Genomic DNA, 22,563 nt, shown 5'->3' on the forward strand with positions numbered 1-22,563 from the left:
ACAATGTTCATAATTTATTTTTAAAGAACAGAACTACTTGTTATATGTGTGCATAGAAATTGTGCTTGATACACATACTTTGTTCCATATAGAGCTATATCCCAGAAATTGCAGTTCTGGGCACTGGGTAACAGGTGCTGCTAATTAATATTATTGTCACACCTAGAAACACTTGTGTACAGGCGCGTTATAAATGCCATATCATATCATATCATATCATTGCTACCCTCATGTTTGCTTCTCTAAGTATGGCCTTGAATGGATGAAGGCTTGAGTTGGTCTGCTGAGTTTCAAATCCTTATCAGAGCAGAACCTCCTAATCGTAAATGCATGTGCTATGTGTAGAGCTACCCACTCCCCCAATAAACCAGATCAGACATTTTTTCTCACTTTAGACATGCCTAGCAATTGTAGCATATATAAAGATTCACCCGTATCTTCAGGCTATGTTTCCCTAAAAAATCTGGTACTGTACTGAGAATATTCTGCAAAACTTTTCCTGAATCTCTTGGATGTTAGTTAATGTATTGTTTGTTTCCCTCTTAATCTCTAGAATATCATTTCTACGTGTATCACTATTAGTGTGCTATGTCAGTACATCATCACTATTTTTCCGTTACTCAAAGAAGGCCTTATCTAAATTCTACATGGCCCTGATTCAATTTGGACAATACTTATTTATCCAAAGTGCATCTGCAAAACCTAATAGTGCAGATGGTTGGTGAGCCATCTAAGACATTCTTGACCTACCTTCAGTGTCCATTAAAAAATAACTTGTTGAAGACTATCTCTCCTTATGTGATAGGAGTGCATAGTTAAGGATTCTCTTATGTTATTGTTATAATCTCCAGCGTTCATTGATATTAATTGTTTGCTGTAAATTACGCACCACCTATGAAGTATTATACATGCTTGGGTTTTAGGGAAGGTTAAAGTCTTTTTATTAAATGGGGCCCAACATAACAAACTTGCACAACATATAATTGACTGAAGAATCGTCATCAACATTTCTGACATAAAAGCACCCTGGTATCATTATTTATTTCCCCACCAATACTGTATCCAAGAGTCATCTTCCTAGCTTCTCTACTTTTCATTCAAAAGTGTGATGCCTGATTTGATGACAAGCAACAGGGCATGGCCTCTAATGTTTGTTTTCTGCTCTAAGGCACTCATTTATTTTTTCAGATTTACTCAATGACTCCGATTGGAATGCATGCATTTCATTCTCTTAGAAGATGGCAAGACGGCAAAGTTCTTTCTTTGGTTCCGCATACCATTTAGATTAGTATCACCCAAACTCAGATATCTATGTTATTTTTTATATATACATTAGGATTTCCTTGGCATAAACCAAACTTCATCCGACGAAAGGCGGCACTTTCCCCTTTTCCATGTATACAGAACACCATACACATTTCTTTCCCCGCTTATCTTCCTAATTTTTTTCAAATATTTTCTTGGATACATTTGCCTGGATTTCTTTGAAATACCCAGTGCCCCTAAACGTTTCTGTCCATCAAACATTTGTGTTTGTCAAGTTTCTCTGGCATCTGTGATCCTCTCGTTATAGGGCGAGGATGGCCTGGTGACCCCTTTAGCTCCCTCTGATAGGAAATAGACACAGGAACAGCAGCAGTGACAATGGCATTTTAAGAAACATTAAAAATACATCATTGCTCACAAACCTGCATGCTGATTGGCCGCAAGAAGCAGGAAGTAACCAAACCTCAAGGTACTACATAGCTGGATGGTGCAGGCGGCCAGTACCGAAGGCCACGACACAAGGCTGAACCTGGAGCTCTCTGCAGCTCACCGCTGCTTATCACAGGTGAATTGCTTCTGTTTCACGTGCATGCCCGTTGTACATGAAGGTAATCTACATACACACATGAATAATCAAGGCTCCAGAACCCCATGCCTTAAACCTTACTCCACGCTATACTACAGTGAGAGCCCAAATCTACCACACACGACTATGTTCCTACTTGCTGCCCTGTCCCGCCCAACTCCTACTTAATACCATGCTACGTGATCAGCTGCGCGGCCAGGATGCCCACAATATGCCCCCCATTGCTCCTCCTGAAGCCAAGGCCAGCACCACCCAGTCGAACCACACTCTCTCCCACCGGCAGGCGCTCACGTCCCACAAAAAAGGCACTATCAAGGCAGTCAACACCCCATGCAGCACCCTGCCCAGAGACTCTGTAGGCATACCCTGCTCAGAGCTCACCATTCTCCACTTGCCGTACCTCACACGCAGATACAAGGCACCGTGGGCCCGAACCCGCCCTGCATTCCACCCCTCCCTACCCAGGTGCACCACAGCCAGAAACGCCTGCTAGGGCTACACACTCAGCCCATACTTTCCTCGACCCACCCATCTGCACACCTCCACCGCAGCCACTAAACACCTAATTTCCACTAACACGCTCTCCAATCAGTCCACAACACGCACTGCCGCAAGGTCTACAGTGGCTCCCAGGAATATCCCTCTCTCGAGCCCCACCTATCCAACAGTCACTCAGCGTATCCAAATACAAGCTCTGCGTACTCTAGTCCACTGAGTGACTCTTCAGGCACGCACTCAGCCATGGGGCTCCTTCCAAATGCCACCAAAGCTCTAGGAAGTCAACCTCTCCACATGCTGCTGGCAAGCCCATCCTCTACCACAGCCATGAGTGCCGGCACCAGCCATAGGAGAGCTGTCTCCATGCCCAGGCTAAGTAAAGAACATATCTGGAAGGTTTGGGTACACCCCACTTCTCATTCGACAGAACCTCTGTCGGGCTGCTGAACCAAAGAGACTGTAACAAGACTTCACCAGACTCACATGCTCTCACCCCTCACCCTTACACTGGACATATTCAAATAGCTGCCCCACCTACTCCAAATGCTGAGAAACTCAACACAAATGTAGTCCTACCAACGGAGTCATTCTTTGATGCTCTGCATAAAATGCTAATGCTCGGCTCACTAATGGCAATGCCCTGCATACCAATTTCAGTGATCTGCATATAAATGTCAATGATCTGCATACAAATGTCAATGCTCTGCATGCTAATGTTGAAATGGCTAATCCCACTCCAGCCACACACAGTCTGTAGGCTGCTGCACTCAAGTCAAATGTAGCTCCACCATGCCATCCCAGACATGAGATCAGGCAGCTTGAGCATGTAGAAACAGATAAAGTCCCTTGAACACAAAAAGAGAAAATAAATGGGTACAATCAGGAGGCAGTGACAAAGGAGTTAAAACGTTGATTGTTATGATGGCACATAAACACTGTAGTATATGTAAAAATATATAATATAAAATAAATAAATAAATAAATAAATAAATGCACATATAATGGAAGCTCATGGTTGGTGTGCGGAGAGAAAATGTATTAAATATTGAATGCTGTTTATATGTGCTTGTTTTCTTTTAACTTGTGTTTAATTTCAGAAAAAAAAAATATTTTTACCAAGCATGTTTTATTTTTGGCAAAAGGGTGAAGTTAGTATTGTGCTATGTACTTAATTTGTTTATTTTCTATTTGATTTAGAAAATTAACATTATTTGGTCGGAGGTTCCGGGACCAGAGGCCACGGGAGACGATGGAGTCCTGGAGTCCCCTGGATGAAGACCAAAAGATGCCTGCCTCCAGGTGGAGGTGAAGACAAGATAACCAGAATGCTAAAAAAGATGACTCCTATGGATCTAAGATTGCCAAGATGAAAGTGTACTCGAATGAACCAAATAACATCGCTGGTCGGGTCATATCAGAGGCAGACAAGAGTCCTGACATATGGAGTTCCACGTATTTATTATTTTAATTATTTATTTGAATTTGTTATATTAATTATTTGTTTTGGTTAGTTGTTTTATTTCATTGTTTTTAATTGACTTGTAAAATCTAAACTTAGAGTAATGCCACTTCCACTGAGAAGGCAAATGTATAACATTTTGTAAACTAATGAACTCAGATGAATACTGTATTGATTGCAACTTTTTCATTGATGCACATGAATATTCATTTTGTTGGATTGCTATATTGTGAAAAGAAGAAAAAGAACAAATTGTTTTTAGGAATTGGCTTGTATCGTAGCCAAATTCTAAAAACAAAAGGAGGGTATGTAAGGATATTTGGCGTGTTACAGCACAGAGTACAGCACTACTGCACAGGTAGCAACCAGCACAGAGTACAGCACTACTGCACAGGTAGCAATTTTTTTTTTGATGCAGCACCAAATGCCTATGGTGCATTGCTATATGTGTTACCAGATTAACAAGGAAAGACAGGCTATTCAGTCAAAAACGATTTTAACATATAAGATGAAAATCTATTTTTACAGTTAAAAGCACACGTGCACATTCAAAAATGCACACTATTTTTCACCTGAAATGCCTATGGTGCGAGAGACACATTTGGAAATTAATAACTAACATTACTCATAACTAACCTGACTAATGAAACTGAAGTTAACATAATCCACTAATAAAAATGTGTCTCCACTGCAGAATTAGGCCTATTCTGAAAGTGAACTTTTAAACGCACATCCATTTTTTTTTTTCCGTTTTCTCTGCTGCCCTGTCCAGATAACTACAGGAAGCAAAAGAGCTCAAAAGCACAGGAAATCAGTTGGTTACAAAGTATTACTATAAAAATGAGCCATTGTGTAGAGAAGGAGGAGATGGCATGATTGATTCTGATTGGAGCAGCGTCATAGCAAGTATCATGCTAGAGGGAGTGATCAGAGTTTTGCTGGGGGGAGTTTGAGGAGGAAGGAGGAGTGGAGATTTGGAGAGCTAGGAGAAGGACCTGTTTTTTTCCTGGTTGGAGCATTTCTGCTGAAAAAGCTGAGAGTTCCAGGCAATGACCCCGGTTTGAGAAGGAAAGGCGCTCCTTTTCACTGGGATTAATCTTCAAGGGAGCCACATTCAGAAAGAGAACAGCTGAAGAAAACTCGGCTGAACAGATAAGGTAATTACATAAGTGTGGGTGCTGAGTGTGTACGAGAATATTCAGTCAGAGTAGGAAAGGAGATTCCGGTGCCTTAATCACATGTTAATGTTGCAAATTGGGTTCTGTTCTCCGCCATTTTTTTTTTCAGTGTATCACAGACAATGCTGTTACTGTGCTATTTTATTTATTTCTGTAAAGAGTGAGATCGTGTTTAAATGCAACTTTTATAATACAGAAAAATATTTGAAAGCAGACGGGTGGTGTATTTTATATTTACCAATACAGTGCTGATGATGAGGGGAGATTTTTAAACAATGCAATTGTCATTTTAAGACAGATGTGTGCATGATCATATTCAGTATGGACAGTTGAGAGTGATTGTTTGTAGCATAGCTCGTTGGAGGTACATGAGCCAACGGGAAGAGGGACTCTCTGAACATAGTTCCCTACCGTATATAAGGTAGTGGAAATTACCACAAAATTACCACATATAGCTCTCTGTCGTAAATAAGTCAGTGAGATCGCCCATGGTGGCACACTAACACTAACACTGAAAATGTGGTATTCCTGAAATGTAGGTCTGAGGTCTCTAGTGATTACACGAAAAATATAAGCAAAGATAAGGGATTCTGGACATTGGGGCCACAAATAAAACAAGGGAATTATGCTCACCAAAATACCACCAACCACGCATACCAACCACGCATACCAAATATGCATGTCTGGGTGCTGAAATAATGCATGTCCACTGTATTATTGTTGCACATGGCCCAATCTGAATACAAGGAGTGATTATTGCTAAGTTATTTTTCGGCGGTAATAAAATACCGTCAGGCCCCAAATCTCCACAAAATACCCTACAGCACTCAGAGCCGCCCTTAGCATTCGCAAAAGAGATCATATAACTGCGGCAAGGCGGGAAGCCCACTGGCTTCCCATCAGAGAATGCGTGCCATTCAAAATGCTGGCCATCATTCACAAGTGCATTGCCAACATAGCCCCCCTTATCTCTCCAAGAAGGGAACTAGGGCAGGCTCATCCAGTCCTACCAGAACACCTCACTCTCATTGTCTCGTACTGCCCAAAGTCAAATGCACCAAAGCAGGTGGGGCCAGCTTCCCTTTCATTGCAGCCAGACAATGGAACATCCAGCCATCCACACTTCATAGCAGAACCCTCCTATTACGCATTGCGAAAATCCCTTAAAACATGGCTCTAAAGTTATATACATGCTAGCCCCTTGATCTCACTCCACGCTACCTTGCTATGTACCCAGGTAATTATGCAAAGCATGTACCTGAACACCTCAACAGCACCTCGATGCCCACGGGCTGCTGTGCACTTTATACATTAATAAAATAAATAAACAGCAAAATACCTACTGCCAGCAGTTCTGGGACCTTAGTACCCGCCACTCCATCACTTCATGAAGCACTACACCAGTGGCCCTGTCCCTTTAAGAGACCAGGATGCCAAGCTGTCATACAACAGGAGAAATCACTTGCCCATGCTAGAGCCCACCGAGACATCAGGGCCCCTCACAATTTCTAAATGAGCTCGCTGGCCAAATTACATTGGCATCAGGGCTTCAGAGAGCTCTCCTGAGCAGCCAAAGAAGCAAGGTCATGTATTATTGCAGAGTTATCTCAAAAATCTGACAGCAATCACCCCCAAGCTGAGTAAACAGAGAAGGCAGAGATGCTAGACCATTTACCCCTCTGTTGTGAACATTCTCTACATTCCAAGGTTGGCGGGACCGGTAATTCCCCATTCATCAGGGCCATTCCCCATTCCCATTTGAGCCTCCATAGGGCTCAATGGGAATGGGGAAGGCGCTAATAACAGTACCGCAAATTGCATTAAGGAAGGACCCGCAAAGGGAACTCGTAGTAGGTGGTAAGGGATTACGGGCACTGGTGCCCTTACCGGTGCCGGTAATCCCTTATCGCCCACCTCGTAATGAGGCCCATTGTCTTCACCCAATCATACATGTAGAACACAGGCTTTAAGGGCATAGGGGGTACTTTCATGACTCAGCAGTTTTCCAGGAGGAACCAGTGGTTATTAGATGTATGGTGTCTCCTGTGTCACTTGGCAGTGCCATAATAAAATATAGGGCCTAACATGGCTTGCGGCTCTGATGTCATGACATTATTCAGACATGCATCCGATCATGCACTGCTACCAGCTCAGCCTTCCCACACCGTTGCAGATGTCAATACACTTTGCTTAATTGATCAACTGCTTCTCACCAGTCTTCTACTGTTAGTGGCATTGTGCTTGTGTTTTGAATGATTAAAGTTCTTGACTCTGGATTTCTCCCTGACCTGCCTTTTGGATTTCTTTTGTCTTTGGTAATTTTCCCTGTTTATGAACTCCAGTAACATCCTCACCTGCTCCTGTCTATCATTTGGGCTTTGGAATTCAGAGATTAGTGTTAGGTAGGGCTGCCTCTTTTATAGTGAACTGCCTTTTCAAATAATGTTTCCCCCTGTGGTTGGTAGTCTCATGTCCTCTCTCAATTAGAATCCCTCCCTCTGCTATTGTGTCAGTTCCATTCATACAGTGTGCCAGTCTCCTGGGGCACCTACTGGTCTACAGGAGCTGGAGAGCCAGCTAATCTTGTTACCCGTTTCTGTTTGAGGGTCCAGGTATTTGGTGAACTCTGTTGATTTAATCCTTTTGTTTGTTCTTCATCAGCAGCAGCAACTAATTTCCATAGTTTGTACATGGGCAGAAGATCATCTTTGGATCATGGATTGTCTTCTATCTTCTGTAACTACTTTCCTGGATACCTTTAATTTCCATGTTGTTGCCACCCGGGTCAGATCCCTGCAGAATGTTTGTATTTTTTTCCTATCGCGCCTCCCCTTGCAGCTTGTGAGAAAGCCGTTGGGTGTCCCTCTGTCTTTTTATCTGACTCCTCTGCACAAACATGTGCATAAACATTATACGCGTGTGGGTGGCACTCAAGTGGAAAGTCTGTTGCCCTCCACCCACGCCCAGGCCCTTAGAGATTTAAACCATACTCATGCCAAGTATAACAAGAAGTGAGGAGAAGGTCTGTGAGGACTAAGGAGGAGGTGATAAAAGAGGATTAGGAAGAGAGTAGTGAACATCAGGAGGAGGTGTAGAGTAAGACATGAAGGAGTTTGGAGAAAGACTGGAGGACAAATGAGGCAACCAGCACAGGAAGGGCTGAGAAGGCCAGTTGGGCCTAAAGCAGGGGTTAGCTGGAAGACAAAGGTCTGAAGGGGTTGTTTGACCCATATTGGGTGAAGGAACAGAGTGTTGCAAGGAGGGAACAGAGCATTATAGAGAAGCATCTAGGAGAGCAGATCATTGGTGTTTGGGAAAGAGGAAAACCATGTGTAAGGTACTGGGAAGGATGAGGTTAGTACAGGCTCCTCGGGTCAACCTCACACTCTTGGGTAGGCTTATCCATATAGTTAGAAGGTGACACACAGGTGCCTGTGAGAATATCTGAGAACCAATAACCTAACCAGAAGTTGAAGCATGAGATGTGGAGAGAGTAGAAGCCTTTGGCAAACCCTTAAGCTCATGACTGAGAGAAACCATTGTGCCTAAGAATGGCAGAGAGAAGACAGATGTGGGAAACCCGCAGGACCTAGATTGAGGGAGATTGAAAAGGATGCTATGGGAACACTTAATCTGGACTTAAGTTGGCCAGTGGGGCTTTCTTGTGAAGAATCAAGATAGATATCCTCCTATCCCAAGTTGTGAAACACTTCAGAGAGTACAGGGAACCTAGGTCTTGTTCTGGCGATCAATTTTAGGTTTCTGCCCCATCCTCTGTTATGTCTCTTAATACAGGGTCAGTTATTGAAAATCTAGTCTTTGTCTGGTTTCAGATCTCTATCACCCCTGTGATATGTCCTATTATTGCTTATGTCACCCATAAATTAAACATCAGCATTCCTATCCAAACACTCCTCCTTGACTGGGGTCACGTGCACATAGTGCCTTCAGATACAATATGGCTAGCAATCCACTTATCATCATAGCTTATAAACATTGGGACCCGGGTTTTATGGTGAAGCAGAAGATGTGTGCTCGTACATACTTTGCATTTGTACTAGAAAACACGTGCACTATTAATAAAGGACATCTAATTGGCCCATCATAGAGCACACATTCTGAAGCCCCCTATGCAGACTTGCTCAAAGTAGAGGTTAACAATAGCACTTTCTGCAGATTTCAAAGTGCATCACGAATTTAGAAATTCTGTCCTCATATCTATGAAACAGTAAACACAGGTCACTTGATTTGATGTTTCTTTTCAATAGGTAAACAACATTTAAACAGTAAGGTTAGTAAAGGTAGTTGAGGTAGTGAATCCTACCTGTGGTAATATATGCATCTGCGTGATACTTCAATGGTGGTTTCTATACTGCTAGTAGCTTTACTGTGAAAGACCTAGGATGTGACAAAAATCCATCATAGTGCGGGTAATGCTATACATCCAATATGCTATGGTTACATTTGTTTTAGCATTATTTCTTACCCTTGGTCTGGAGCCCCCTGTTTCGATCGGTGATTGAAACCGATCTGGCTGAGGGATTTGTTTCTTATACTTCAACATGGCCACTATACAGCCGAAATGTCTAAATGGAGGCTTACAAGCAGGTTGATTAATCACGTAACAATGTATGCCCACAGCAAAGAAAACACTGCTGCATTGACACATGGATATGCAGTTCAGGATGGCCATATCACATGTGTACTGTCCATGCTCCATGAGAAGCAGGTAGCCACCTACACATTTCATGTCGTTACAGATGAACAGCCATATCAACAGTGCAAATGATAGCATGCCACAGACCCACAGACATAAAAACAGTGTTATGGAGAGGGCGACAGTGGCAGCACAACTGGGACTTCACCTGCAACAGGACACAGGTCGGGTGGCCAAGTCACTGTGATCAGACAGGGAAAAAAAGACCATCCCTGTGACAAAGTCCCCCATCCCACTGATGAAGGCGCCAGCAGTAAGTGCCTCACCTGAGGCACCTGCCACCACCACTGCACCAATATTGCCATTTTCTTCAGCACTCAAACCCACAAATGCATCTGAGGTGCCAGCTGCTCAGGATTTTATGGAGATACCAGGTGCCAACCAACATTCCCACGGAACCATCTGAAGCAGTGTCCCAATTACCTCTGCCCCTGAGGACCTGCACGAAACTGCCAAAACCATGGACACCTCTACTATGGCTCTCAACCTGCCTCCTTCAGTTCTGTAAGGATATTTGGCATGTTACAGCACAGAGTACAGTACTACTGCACAAGTAGCATTTTTTTTTTTTGCAGCACCACCACAAGGGTGCGGTGCATTGCTATATGGGTTAGCAGATTAACAAGGAAAGACAGGCTATTCAGTCAAAAAAACGATTTTAATATATAAGATGCAAAGCTATTTTTACAGTTAAAAGCACACGTGTTCATTTAAAAATGCACACTATTTTTCACCTGAAATGCCTATATTGCTAGAGACACATTTGAAAATTAACAGCTAACATATTAACAATTAACCTGACTAATAAAACCTTATTTTAATATAACCCACTAATAAAATGTGTTCTCTACTGCAGAATTAGGCATACTTTGAAAACCATTTAAATGAGTGTGCAGATTTTTCTCTTCTCTGCCTGATTATCCGTGTTGTTGTGCACAGTAACGGCAGGAAGGAGGAAGTCAGATTTGCAACAATTGCAAATGTATAAGCGAAGCTATTGTTGAAAAGTAGGAGGATGAGAGATGATGGATTTCATTGGAACACGTCATAAAGAGGGCTGAGAGGAAAGTTTTAGTGGGCAGTAGCAGGGAAAAAGACAGGCAGACATCTTTCTGCACTACTGGGGAGAAGACCTGGCTGTGGGGGTGTCCTGCTGCAGTCGAGACTGGGGAAAGCTGAAAGAATTACCTTTCCACTGGCAGAGGCAGTCCTATCTGAAAAAGCTGAGAATTCCAGGCAATGACCCCGGCTTGAGAAGGCAAGCGTTCCTTTTTATTGGAGTTACGCCAAGAGAGCCACATTCACAGAGAGAAGAATCTGAACAGATAAGGTAATTACCTAACTGGGGGAGCTGTGTGTGTGCACGAAAGTATGCAGTCAGTTTAGAAAAATGAAAGTCCCGTGCGTGTCTTTATCAAGTGCTAATGTTGCAATTTAAGTTCTGTTCTCCGCCACTATAATTGCAGTGTGTCATTGAAAATGCTTTGATTGTTCCCTTTTATTGCTGTAAAAAATGAGATCATGCCTAAATGTAAATTTTATAATACAGAAAATATTTGAAAACAGACGGGTGGTTTATTTTCTATTTACCATTACAATGCCAATGATGTGGGGAGATTTTTAAACAGTGCAATGGTCATTTTAAGACAGATGTGTGTATGTCAGAATCAGTATGAATAATTGTGAATGACTGTAGTATAACTTGTTGGAGGTACATGAGCCAACGGGAAGAGAGACTCTCTGAACATAGCTCCCTACCGTATATAAGGTAGTGGAAATTACCACAAGACTACCACATATAGCTCTCTGTCGTAAATAAGTCAGTGAGTTTGCCCATGGTGGCGCACCAACACTATCCCTGGAAATTGTGGTTTCCCTAGAATGCAGGTCTGAGGTCTCTCTAGTGATCACACGAAAAATCTAAGCGAAGATAAGGGATTCTGGACATTGGGGCCACAAATAAAACAAGGGAATTATGCTCACCAAAATACCACCAACCACGTATACCAAATATGCAGGTCTGGGTGCTGAAATAATGCATGTCCATTGTATTATTGTTGCACATGGCCAAATCTGAATACAAAGAGTGATTATTGCTAAGTTATTTCTCGGCGGTAATAAAATACCGTCAGGCCCCAAATCTCCACAAAATACCCTACATATTTATGGTGCGTTGCAGGCCGGGAAAGTGATCATAGAGTACCTACTGGGCGTGGCAAGCGTGTCTCACACTGCCATTTGCACATTAAAGGGAACCCATTTTATAATAGCAGTGTGCCACTAAAAACGAATTTCAGAATGTCACAAAGGGAAACCACATTCTCAGATCTAGTGCAATATTTAGAGGCAAAGTTATTTGCACATGGGAATTGGTCTTCGAACAGTACCTTAGAATGGAGTAACCGCATTCAGGGTGAGGTGCAGAAAGAAAAACTAGACAATATTTTTGCAGAAGGCAGCATAATTCAGGTCTGCCTTACGAGATTATTGAATGCAGCCGATAAAAGTGCAGAGAAAGACTGTTTAATACGTCTATGCGGCAAAATATGGTTTATTTTAAACAAGTCACTGCGAATGCAAGAGAATGATACTCAGCTAATTAACAGGTTAAAGACTGAAATAGATGGGGCAAGTAAAAATCAGGAAATGTTGAGAGCAGAATTGGATGTATGCCAAAAAGACATGCAATTAAAATGCAGAGACTTTGATACTCAGTTATCCAAAAGCAAGAAACAATTTGAAGATAGTGAGCAAGAATTGACACACTTAAAAGCCTTAGTGGATCACATTAGGCAGGATAAAGATGAGGTTGTTTCAGAAATGCAGATTTTACAAAAAGAACATTGTGAAAAAGAAGGTGATCTCCAGAGTGTAGAACAAGAAATGATTAAAATGATTCAAGAAAGAGACAAAAGAAATAAAGAGTTCAATGAATGCCAAATTCAAATGTGTGACATGCAGGAGGCAATTAATAAAATGAGTGATGAAAATAATTATTTGCATGATGAAGCCAACAGACTCCTTAAAAAGTGTAAGGACTTAGAACAGCAAATGTGCATTCCCAGGTCACAGGAGAGGCGGCAGGGTACCACATTCAATGGAGTGGAGGTGAATTCTAGCTCTGCCCAAAGAGCTAGTGCCCCAGTGACTGGGCCGGTGACTGAACTTGGTTGCAGCGCCCTTGGGGGATTTGATACTCCCATTGGGGGCAGCCACCAATCTCATACACCTGAAAACAGGATTGAATCACAAAATAGTGCAATTCCATGCATTGCAACAAGTAGCCCCATAAAAATAATGAAATCCATTAAAGCCCTGATCAAACCATTTAAAAAGGGAGGTGAATGCTGCATTGAGGATCACTTAGAAGCGGTGCATGACATTTTTAAAGCGCTCCAGATACCTAAGGAACAGTACAGACAATATTTTCATTTAACTTTAGATGCCCCGACGGCCAGCATCATAAGGGGATTAAATGAACAGCAGAATATGACATGGCTGGAGTTTGAAAAAGAAATTAGGCGTCATTTTTCTCCTTTTCAGTCATTGCAAGAGGCAAAGAAAGTTGCGTACACTATTACTGCTGGACCTAATACATCACCTCGCCAATTTTTACAAGACTTAAAAAGAGCATTCTCTCGCTTTGATGTATCTTTTGACTCAAATTCCAATGAGTTTAAAACCGCATACTTCTATGGGCTACAGAAAGACATCATATCCCAATTGGTCCGTGAATTTGACCGTGACAAGTCCCTTGAATGGATTGTACATCAAAGCACCAAGCTATATGAGGTACTCTATTGTCAGGGTAGAGAAAGTGATAAAATGAAAGATACTAGGCCTAAATCTAAAGAACCCTCAGCCACAGTAATGGAAATCAGGTCAGCCAAAATGTCCCTTGAGTCTGCTCAAAGCCAAGGTAAAAATAATGTGACACCTGAACAAAGGGGTAATCAACAAAGATCGCCATTGCCTGTACCAATGTTCCAATCACATGATCCTAGTAATAGAGAGAGCTACATCAGCCCTAGATATTTAGGAGATAGACCCCGGGTAAGATACCGGTCTGATATGGCAGGTATGAACAATAACCAGAGACAAAATCAAGATCAAAGAAATGATGGTCCCTACCAGTCATTGGGGACACAGAGCAGATTTGATCCCAGCACCATGATATATGGTAATCAGGATAGGCCCCGATATGTGGATCGATTTACTGATAATGGAAATCAATATAGGGGCCAGTACCCACAATCTGAGAGACAGGACATGAGGCAAAACGTGAACTACAGTCCACGCCAGTACAATGATTCCCCACCAGGGGACTATAATCAAAGGATGGGTGCAAACCGCTCCCCTCCACAAATGAATCAAGAATTCAGAAACCATCCCAACCGGTATCAATCACCTGAGAGGTATCAGAATAGATCCAATCAGGGGGAAAACAACCAATATCGACCTAGGCCACAGAAAGAGGATCCTAGAGAGGTGGTCCTTAACCAAAAAACCATTGAGGCCTAAGAAACTAAAATCACAAAACAGCAATATAAAAGAATGTCACACCGTTGCCAAAACAAAGGATGCTGTGGAGGTATATCTACAGAATAGCTGCATACCTAGTGTCACTGTTATATTAAGGTGTCAAGACAAAGATCAGAGCGACAATGAAAAACTACCTGTACAAATATACTTGGACCCAAGGAAAGATTGGCAGACTGCCATAGACGAACACACATTACGTTTCTATTTAAAAGAGAATACATGCAAACAGAATATTGTTCCTAAAACAGATTCAGAAAAACACATTACCACTCTGGCAGAGATACACATGGAAGATGAGCAACCATGGGTTCACGCTGGTATAAATGATTATCTTAAAACAATAAAAGCCACTTTAGCGCTTGAACATGAAAGGAGTTTCATTAATGAGAAATTGTTGCAAAAAATTATGGAGAGGGAAGAAATCCCGAAATTTAGGATTAAAAACCAATATGTTTCTGGGTTGGACAGTCCAAACTTTGAAAACCGAATTACAGGCAGATGCATGCTTAAAATTAGCATTGGGCAGAAAGCAATTTACCATAATGTATGGATAGTGAGTGGAGCACAAAATGAATTTTACATGGGCAATGACATCATGCACAGAATGTGTATGGTGTTAGATTTCCTTAATCAAAAAATATGGTCGCGCCTAGGTGGGCCGGCGCCTGAATTTGAAGACAAAAGAAGGGCTTATCATTGTGCACAACTAGTTCCTTATGCAGTCGAATTACAGATGAGGAAAAATACTATTATTCCTGCATTTACAAAACAGTTTGCAATAACACTGAAATGCAAAAATGGACAGCAGATGAAAGGCTCTGATGCATTTGTATGCCTGAATGAATCCATAAAACAGCAAGGCCTGGATTATGAATACATTCCATTGGTAGACATTGGTGAGGGATCTGTAAAAATCATGGTGAATAATAAAGGTTGTCAGGATATTCATTTAGAGGAAAACTCCCCATTAGGAATGGCCATACAAAAATCACATTATACGGCAGATTTAAATAACATGGTGATTGGGAATATTCCTGAAAAATATGTAGATGCCAAGGGCGAGTTGCCAGAACACCTGGACTCTCAGCCCAAAGGAATGTTTAAAATTCATTCTGTGTATCCTTATGATTCAAATGAGACAGTGTGCTGCCATCAAGAGGATTGCATAATATTTAATTTAAATGAAAATGAAACAGGAAATCAGCCCATTGAAGTGGAAGCTGATATGCCAAAATATTTGAAAGTGGCAGCTCTACAAAAAGACACAGCCACACAGTTAGAGGAAAGCGCTGAGATTCCTTTACCAGAAGAGTTTCCAGAATTTTCCAGAATGGTAGAAGAGCAGATCTCCTTAGCGGATGCATGTAACAGCGATGAGGATCGACGCACTCTGAGGGAAATATTTATGGAGTTCAAGGATGTATTTGCAAAAGATGCTTATGATTGTGGTTTAACTGATTTACATGTGGCCACACTACCAGAAGGTTGTAGCAGAAATCCAGTGTTTGTACGCCAGTATAGACTACCGCTGGCATGTTTAGAATCATTGGCAGAGATTATTAAAAATTTGGAATCACGGGGAATAATTAGGCCCATTCATAGCACATCCAATACGCCTATTTTAGGTGTGTTAAAGCCAAATGGTCAATGGCGGCTGTGTGCAGACTTAAGAGAGTTAAATAAAAGAGTACCAGTATCTAGATGGCCACTACCATTCATTGATCAGGGCCTAGCTCAGATACATGGTTCAAATGTATTTACCACGTTAGATCTCACATCTGGATATTGGTGTGTGCCATTGGCAGAGGAGATACAACACCTATTTTCCTTTACATTTGACAGGACTCAATATGCCTGGCTTAGAGCTCCGTTCGGGTACATCAATAGTGGGAGTGAATTTGGCATATTTTTGAGAAAGGCCATGCCGGATGCAGCGGAAAGAGGGACAATAGTTTATGTGGATGATGTCTTGATAAAAAATGAAAACCTTAAAAGCCATTTTGATGAAATAAGACATGTGCTTGGCCAATTGCAGAAAGCAGGCGCCAAAGTATCTTTGCAAAAAGCACAATGGTGCAAGAAAAAAGTGAACTTTCTAGGGCATGAAGTGACTGAACATGGGCTAAATCCACAAAGGAAGAAAATAGAGGCCATACAAAGATTAAAAGATCCTAAAAATGTGAAAGGAGTAAAAAGTTTATTAGGGATGACAGGCTATAACAGAAAGTTCATTGAGAATTATGCAGAAATCACTCAACCATTGACTAAACTGCTTAAACTAAATACTCCCTGGAGATGGGAAAGAGAGCAATCTGATGCAGTGGCTAGATTGAAGGAATGTCTTGTAAAGGCACCATGTTTAGCATACCCCATAAAGGATAGGGATTTCTTTATAGAAATAGGCTTTTCTGAACATTGTATGTCAGCAGTGTTATCACAAAAACACGATTTGAATCACAAAACCATTGCATATGCAAGTAAGGCATTTTCCCAAGTTGAAATGAAATTTAATGAATGTGAGAAGGCCCTATTAACCACTGTGTGGGCGCTACAACATTTTCGCCCCATTGTTCAGGGAGAAAAGGTGATTATTGAAACAAATCATCAACCTTTGCAATTTTTAGAAAGTAAAAGAATTAGATCAGGCAATCTAGCGCAATCCAGAATCACTTCATGGACGCTGGCATTACAAGGTTTTCCCGTAGAAGTAAGATATGGACAAAATAAAAAGAGCCCAATTGCTCAAGGGTTAGCTGACTTACATGACTGTGCAGCTGAACAAATAACAAATGAAATGGATGTGGAAGCTAGTTTACAGGAATTTGAACAATCACCACACAAAGCTTTTGATGAAAAAACATGCAAGGATTTGCCAACTGTATACGTGGATGGTTGTGCTTTTCACATTGAAAATGACAGTAATAAACAATTAGTGGCAGGAATAGGAAATGTCTGGTTGAAATGTGAAGGCGTTCCTAGTATAGGGATGAGGATTGGAGATAGGAGCAGTCAGGTGGCGGAATTGGCAGCCATCTATAAAGCAATTGCTACTGCAGTTGATAAAAAGTTCAGTGAAATTGTCCTGGTGACTGATTCTGACTATGCACGGAATAGCTTTGTGGAGTATTTGCCTGGTTGGAAAGCAAGAGGCATGGTTACATACAACAAAAAGCCACTTAAACATGGAAAAATGATACAAGCCATAGACAAATTGGTGTCAGAAAATAATTTAACAATATACTGGAGAAAAATTCGTGGGCATTTAAAAACACCAGGAGAGGATAAGGAGGGAAATGATAAGGCAGACCATCTGGCTAAGATTGGGGCTGTGATGGGAGAATTGCTACCTATTGATTATTTAATGGGTGAAATACAAATTGATGCAGTCACACGGTCTAAAGCACCAAAGGAGGTAGATCAACCGGTGGTGCAGTGGAGTCATGACACGCCAGACCAAGATTTGATTGAGGCACAAAAGAATGATCAAATTTTGGGAATCTATTATAATCATTTGATGGATCCTGAACAAAATCCTTTAACAGAAAATGATTGTATGGGAAAAGAAGAGTTGAGGGTGTTATTAAAGAACAAAACACGAATTAGATTACAGGATGGACTCATGATTAGAGAGTCCATAACAGGGCAAATACAGTGGGTAGTACCCCTTTCATTCAGAGGACTAATGCTACACCATGCACATGATGCCATAACTGCAGGCCATAGAGGTTCACAAAAGACATTAGAAATACTAAAAGATTATGCTTACTGGCCACATATGTCCCAAGATGTGGAATTATATACTAGAGGATGTCTAGTATGCGCCCAATTTAAACCTGCTTCACCAATGCATAGAGCACCATTGATGAAAAGAGGCCTAACTCTCCCATGGTCAGATTTGCAAATAGACTATGTAGGTCCTTTAAAAAGGTCGAGCAGGGGACACCGCTATATTTTGAGTGTGGTATGTTTGATGTCAAAATGGATTGAGTGCATTCCCGCACCAGATTGTAGTGCGCAAACAGCAGCCACATTGCTGGTGAACCATGTGTTCTCAAGGTTTGGGTTGCCACAAAGAATTGAGTCAGACAGAGGAAGTCATTTCACAAGTACTCTAATGAGTAAGGTATGGCAAATACTAGGTGTGAAAAGGAAACTACATATCGCATATCGGGCGGCGTCTTCAGGTACAGTTGAAAGAAGCAATAGGTCTGTTGTGGACATTTTAAAGAAATTTGTGGCAGAAGCAGGTTCCAGCTGGGATTTGCGTTTACCATTGGTTTTGATGGCAATCAGGTCGACTCCTGCCAAAGCAACAGGTGTTAGCCCCCATGAGGTCTTAACAGGTAGGAAAATGGTGTTACCACAACACCTACTATACAGAACACATGAGCAAACTCTAGTGAGTGCATCCACAGTTCATGAATATATTGATGAAATGAGGAGGCATTTGCAACATGCATTTGCTTTTGTGCAGAGAAATCTGGAAAGAGCTGCTGACAGTGCTAAGTCATATTATGACAAAAAGACATCAGTAAAGGAATACAATGTAGGGGATCAGGTGTACAAGTTTCATTTTGGGAAAAGTAAACAGAAAAATTCTAAATTTCTGGCAGCCTGGCAGGGGCCATTCCGAATTATAGATAAAGTCTCTCCTGTAGTGTATAAAATTTTGAAAAATGAAGGTGAAACAGCAATAGAGCAGTTTGTCCATGTAAATCAAATCAAACCATGCCATCCCAGACATGAGATCAGGCAGCTTGAGCATGTGGAAACGGATAGAGTCCCTTGAGAAAATAAATGGGTGTAATCAGGAGGCAGTGACAAAGAAGTTAAAAAAAAAAAAAAAGTTGATTGTTATGATGGCACATAAACACTGTAATATATGTGAAAATATATAATATAAATAAATAAATAAATAAATATATAATATAAATAAATAAATAAATAAATGCACATATAACGGAAGCTCGTGGTTGGTGTACAGAGAGAAAGTGTATTAAATATTGAATGCTGTTTTATATGTGTTTGTTTTCTTTTAACTTGTGTTTAATTTCAGAAAAAAAAAAAAAAAAAAAAAGAAGTATTTTTACCAAGCATGTTTTATTTTTGGCAAAAAGGTGGAAATTAGTATTGTGCTATGTACTTAATCTGTTTATTTTCTATTTTGATTTAGACAATTAACATTATTTGGTCGGAGGTTCCGGGATCAGAGGCCACGGGAGACGATGGAGTACTGGAGACCGCGAGGACGGATTCCGGGAAAGCCCCAAAGAGGGGTGAAGACCAAGGCTACAAAGCGATCAGCATTGAAGATGATACCGATGACATGTTTAACAATAGTGATATTTGGAGGGATCTTCAAGAATTCAGAAGCACAGGTTGTCATTGAACCTGGACCAGCATCTGGTATCGCGGTAGAAGAAGCACCAGGATTCATCATGAGTGATAGAAGGATGATTTTCCAAAATATCTACATACCATTGGATCCTGAGATTTTGATTGAAAAACATTTGAACAATACCGGAATTAAGATTGAACAGACTAAAGAGTGGCTGGAAATAAGAAAAGAGGACGCTAAGCAGTCAATAAGAGATATATTAATGCAATTGGAAAAAACATTCGTGAATTCAGCAGACATTAAGAAGAAGAGAGGAAAGAGAGGTGCGGTGATGCTCGCGATATCAATGGTAATGTCTATAATTGGGGCAATAATAGGTACTACAATATCAACAGCCAATTCTATTTCGGTAGGAACACTGAGTACTAAAGCACAACAACTGAGTATTGACCTAGAAATAATACAAAAGACATTAGATGGAATTAGAGGGGGACTGGATGAACAAGTAAGATTCATAAATGAAACTGCAATCATTCTAAATGAACAAGCGGATGTGATGCAACGGGCGACTAAAATAATACTTAAGCATGACAGAACTTTAAATGAAATATTGAACATAATGAGTCCTGTTGATAGACTATTAACGAATTATATGAGAGAAGTTCAAACTGCAGTTTCACAATTGATTCAAGGACATATTCCCTTGTATTTTGTTTCGCAGGATATCATTCGGCAAATGATAGAAAGATTGACCAGGAGGGAAATTGACCTTATACAGATAAGAATTGCATTCGAAATGGGGAATGCAATGCCGTTATATGTGGACTTGGAAAGACTAGAGATCGGATTTTTGCTATGCATCCCATTTGTAGCCCCTGAACTTATTTATCAAACGAAGTGGGTACACAACGTGGGATTTTGGCAAGAGGACAAATTCATTAAGATTAAGACTCCAGAAGTGGTGGCATTTCAGTCATGGGAACCTGAAGTTTATTTAATACCAAACCTGGAAACATGTGTAACATTTAAAGAACAAAATTATATGTGTCCAGGTAAACCGTTTGTTCCTGATGCCACAGATGCTATTTGTGGATTGAAATCTGACCCAAGTATATCAGAGGGATGTGAAGTGATTATTAGTAATATGGGGAGTGAAGAAATGGCACAGGCTAAGATGGTCAGAGGTAAATGGTTGGTCAGTACCTGTTTAAAGAACATGACGGTAGTACATTTAAACCATGGAACATACGTGGTTAAACAGGTAAAATATAATGTTTTTTATTTACAGGTTCCAAAGGATGCAATTGTGTCAATTGGGGGATTAACATTGTTCCATGTAACAAATGATGTTTGGGAAAGCCAAGTGGAAAATATCGATTTTTTTCAAAGGGATACTTTTCCAATAGATCCAGATGTGGAATATTTATTGAATCACAAAGAAAGACATGTTATGAAAATGAATTTGCGAAAAAACAATATTACAATTAGTAATCTGGGCATAATAGAAGTGGAAAGATTTAATTGGGGAACCTGGGGGGAACGCTCAATAGTGGGTTTGGCTATCTTGGTGCTAATCATGGGTGGATGGTTGATTGTGCTATCAGTAAAAATGAAAATGTTACTGATTTTACTGACTACGTCAGGAAGAGAAAGATATCCCAATACACATGCATTTTAAGAGAAAAAGAAAGAACAAGTTGTTTTTAGAGATTGGCTTGGATTATAGCCAAGTTCTAAAAAACAAAAGGAGGGTATATGTAAGGATATTTGGCATGTTACAGCACAGAGTACAGTACTACTGCACAAGTAGCATTTTTTTTTTTTGCAGCACCACCACAAGGGTGCGGTGCATTGCTATATGGGTTAGCAGATTAACAAGGAAAGACAGGCTATTCAGTCAAAAAAACGATTTTAATATATAAGATGCAAAGCTATTTTTACAGTTAAAAGCACACGTGTTCATTTAAAAATGCACACTATTTTTCACCTGAAATGCCTATATTGCTAGAGACACATTTGAAAATTAACAGCTAACATATTAACAATTAACCTGACTAATAAAACCTTATTTTAATATAACCCACTAATAAAATGTGTTCTCTACTGCAGAATTAGGCATACTTTGAAAACCATTTAAATGAGTGTGCAGATTTTTCTCTTCTCTGCCTGATTATCCGTGTTGTTGTGCACAGTAACGGCAGGAAGGAGGAAGTCAGATTTGCAACAATTGCAAATGTATAAGCGAAGCTATTGTTGAAAAGTAGGAGGATGAGAGATGATGGATTTCATTGGAACACGTCATAAAGAGGGCTGAGAGGAAAGTTTTAGTGGGCAGTAGCAGGGAAAAAGACAGGCAGACATCTTTCTGCACTACTGGGGAGAAGACCTGGCTGTGGGGGTGTCCTGCTGCAGTCGAGACTGGGGAAAGCTGAAAGAATTACCTTTCCACTGGCAGAGGCAGTCCTATCTGAAAAAGCTGAGAATTCCAGGCAATGACCCCGGCTTGAGAAGGCAAGCGTTCCTTTTTATTGGAGTTACGCCAAGAGAGCCACATTCACAGAGAGAAGAATCTGAACAGATAAGGTAATTACCTAACTGGGGGAGCTGTGTGTGTGCACGAAAGTATGCAGTCAGTTTAGAAAAATGAAAGTCCCGTGCGTGTCTTTATCAAGTGCTAATGTTGCAATTTAAGTTCTGTTCTCCGCCACTATAATTGCAGTGTGTCATTGAAAATGCTTTGATTGTTCCCTTTTATTGCTGTAAAAAATGAGATCATGCCTAAATGTAAATTTTATAATACAGAAAATATTTGAAAACAGACGGGTGGTTTATTTTCTATTTACCATTACAATGCCAATGATGTGGGGAGATTTTTAAACAGTGCAATGGTCATTTTAAGACAGATGTGTGTATGTCAGAATCAGTATGAATAATTGTGAATGACTGTAGTATAACTTGTTGGAGGTACATGAGCCAACG

At 40.8% G+C, this 22,563-nt stretch overlaps 1 protein-coding gene across 1 annotated transcript; it reads left to right on the top strand.

Moving 5' to 3' along the window:
• Positions 1-10,812: 10,812 nt before the first annotated feature.
• LOC138521330 (uncharacterized) lies at positions 10,813-22,343 on the top strand. The gene is made up of 2 exons (XM_069634088.1): positions 10,813-11,034; positions 19,420-22,343. Exon 2 carries the CDS (start codon positions 19,472-19,474, stop codon positions 21,260-21,262), a length of 1,791 nt encoding a protein of 596 aa, XP_069490189.1. The 5' UTR covers positions 10,813-11,034; positions 19,420-19,471; the 3' UTR covers positions 21,263-22,343.
• The last annotated feature ends 220 nt before the right edge of the window (positions 22,344-22,563 follow it).

This window comes from Ambystoma mexicanum, chromosome 13 (assembly GCF_040938575.1).
Source record: "Ambystoma mexicanum isolate Mex_15411 chromosome 13, UKY_AmexF1_1, whole genome shotgun sequence".
Taxonomy (NCBI): domain Eukaryota; kingdom Metazoa; phylum Chordata; class Amphibia; order Caudata; family Ambystomatidae; genus Ambystoma; species Ambystoma mexicanum.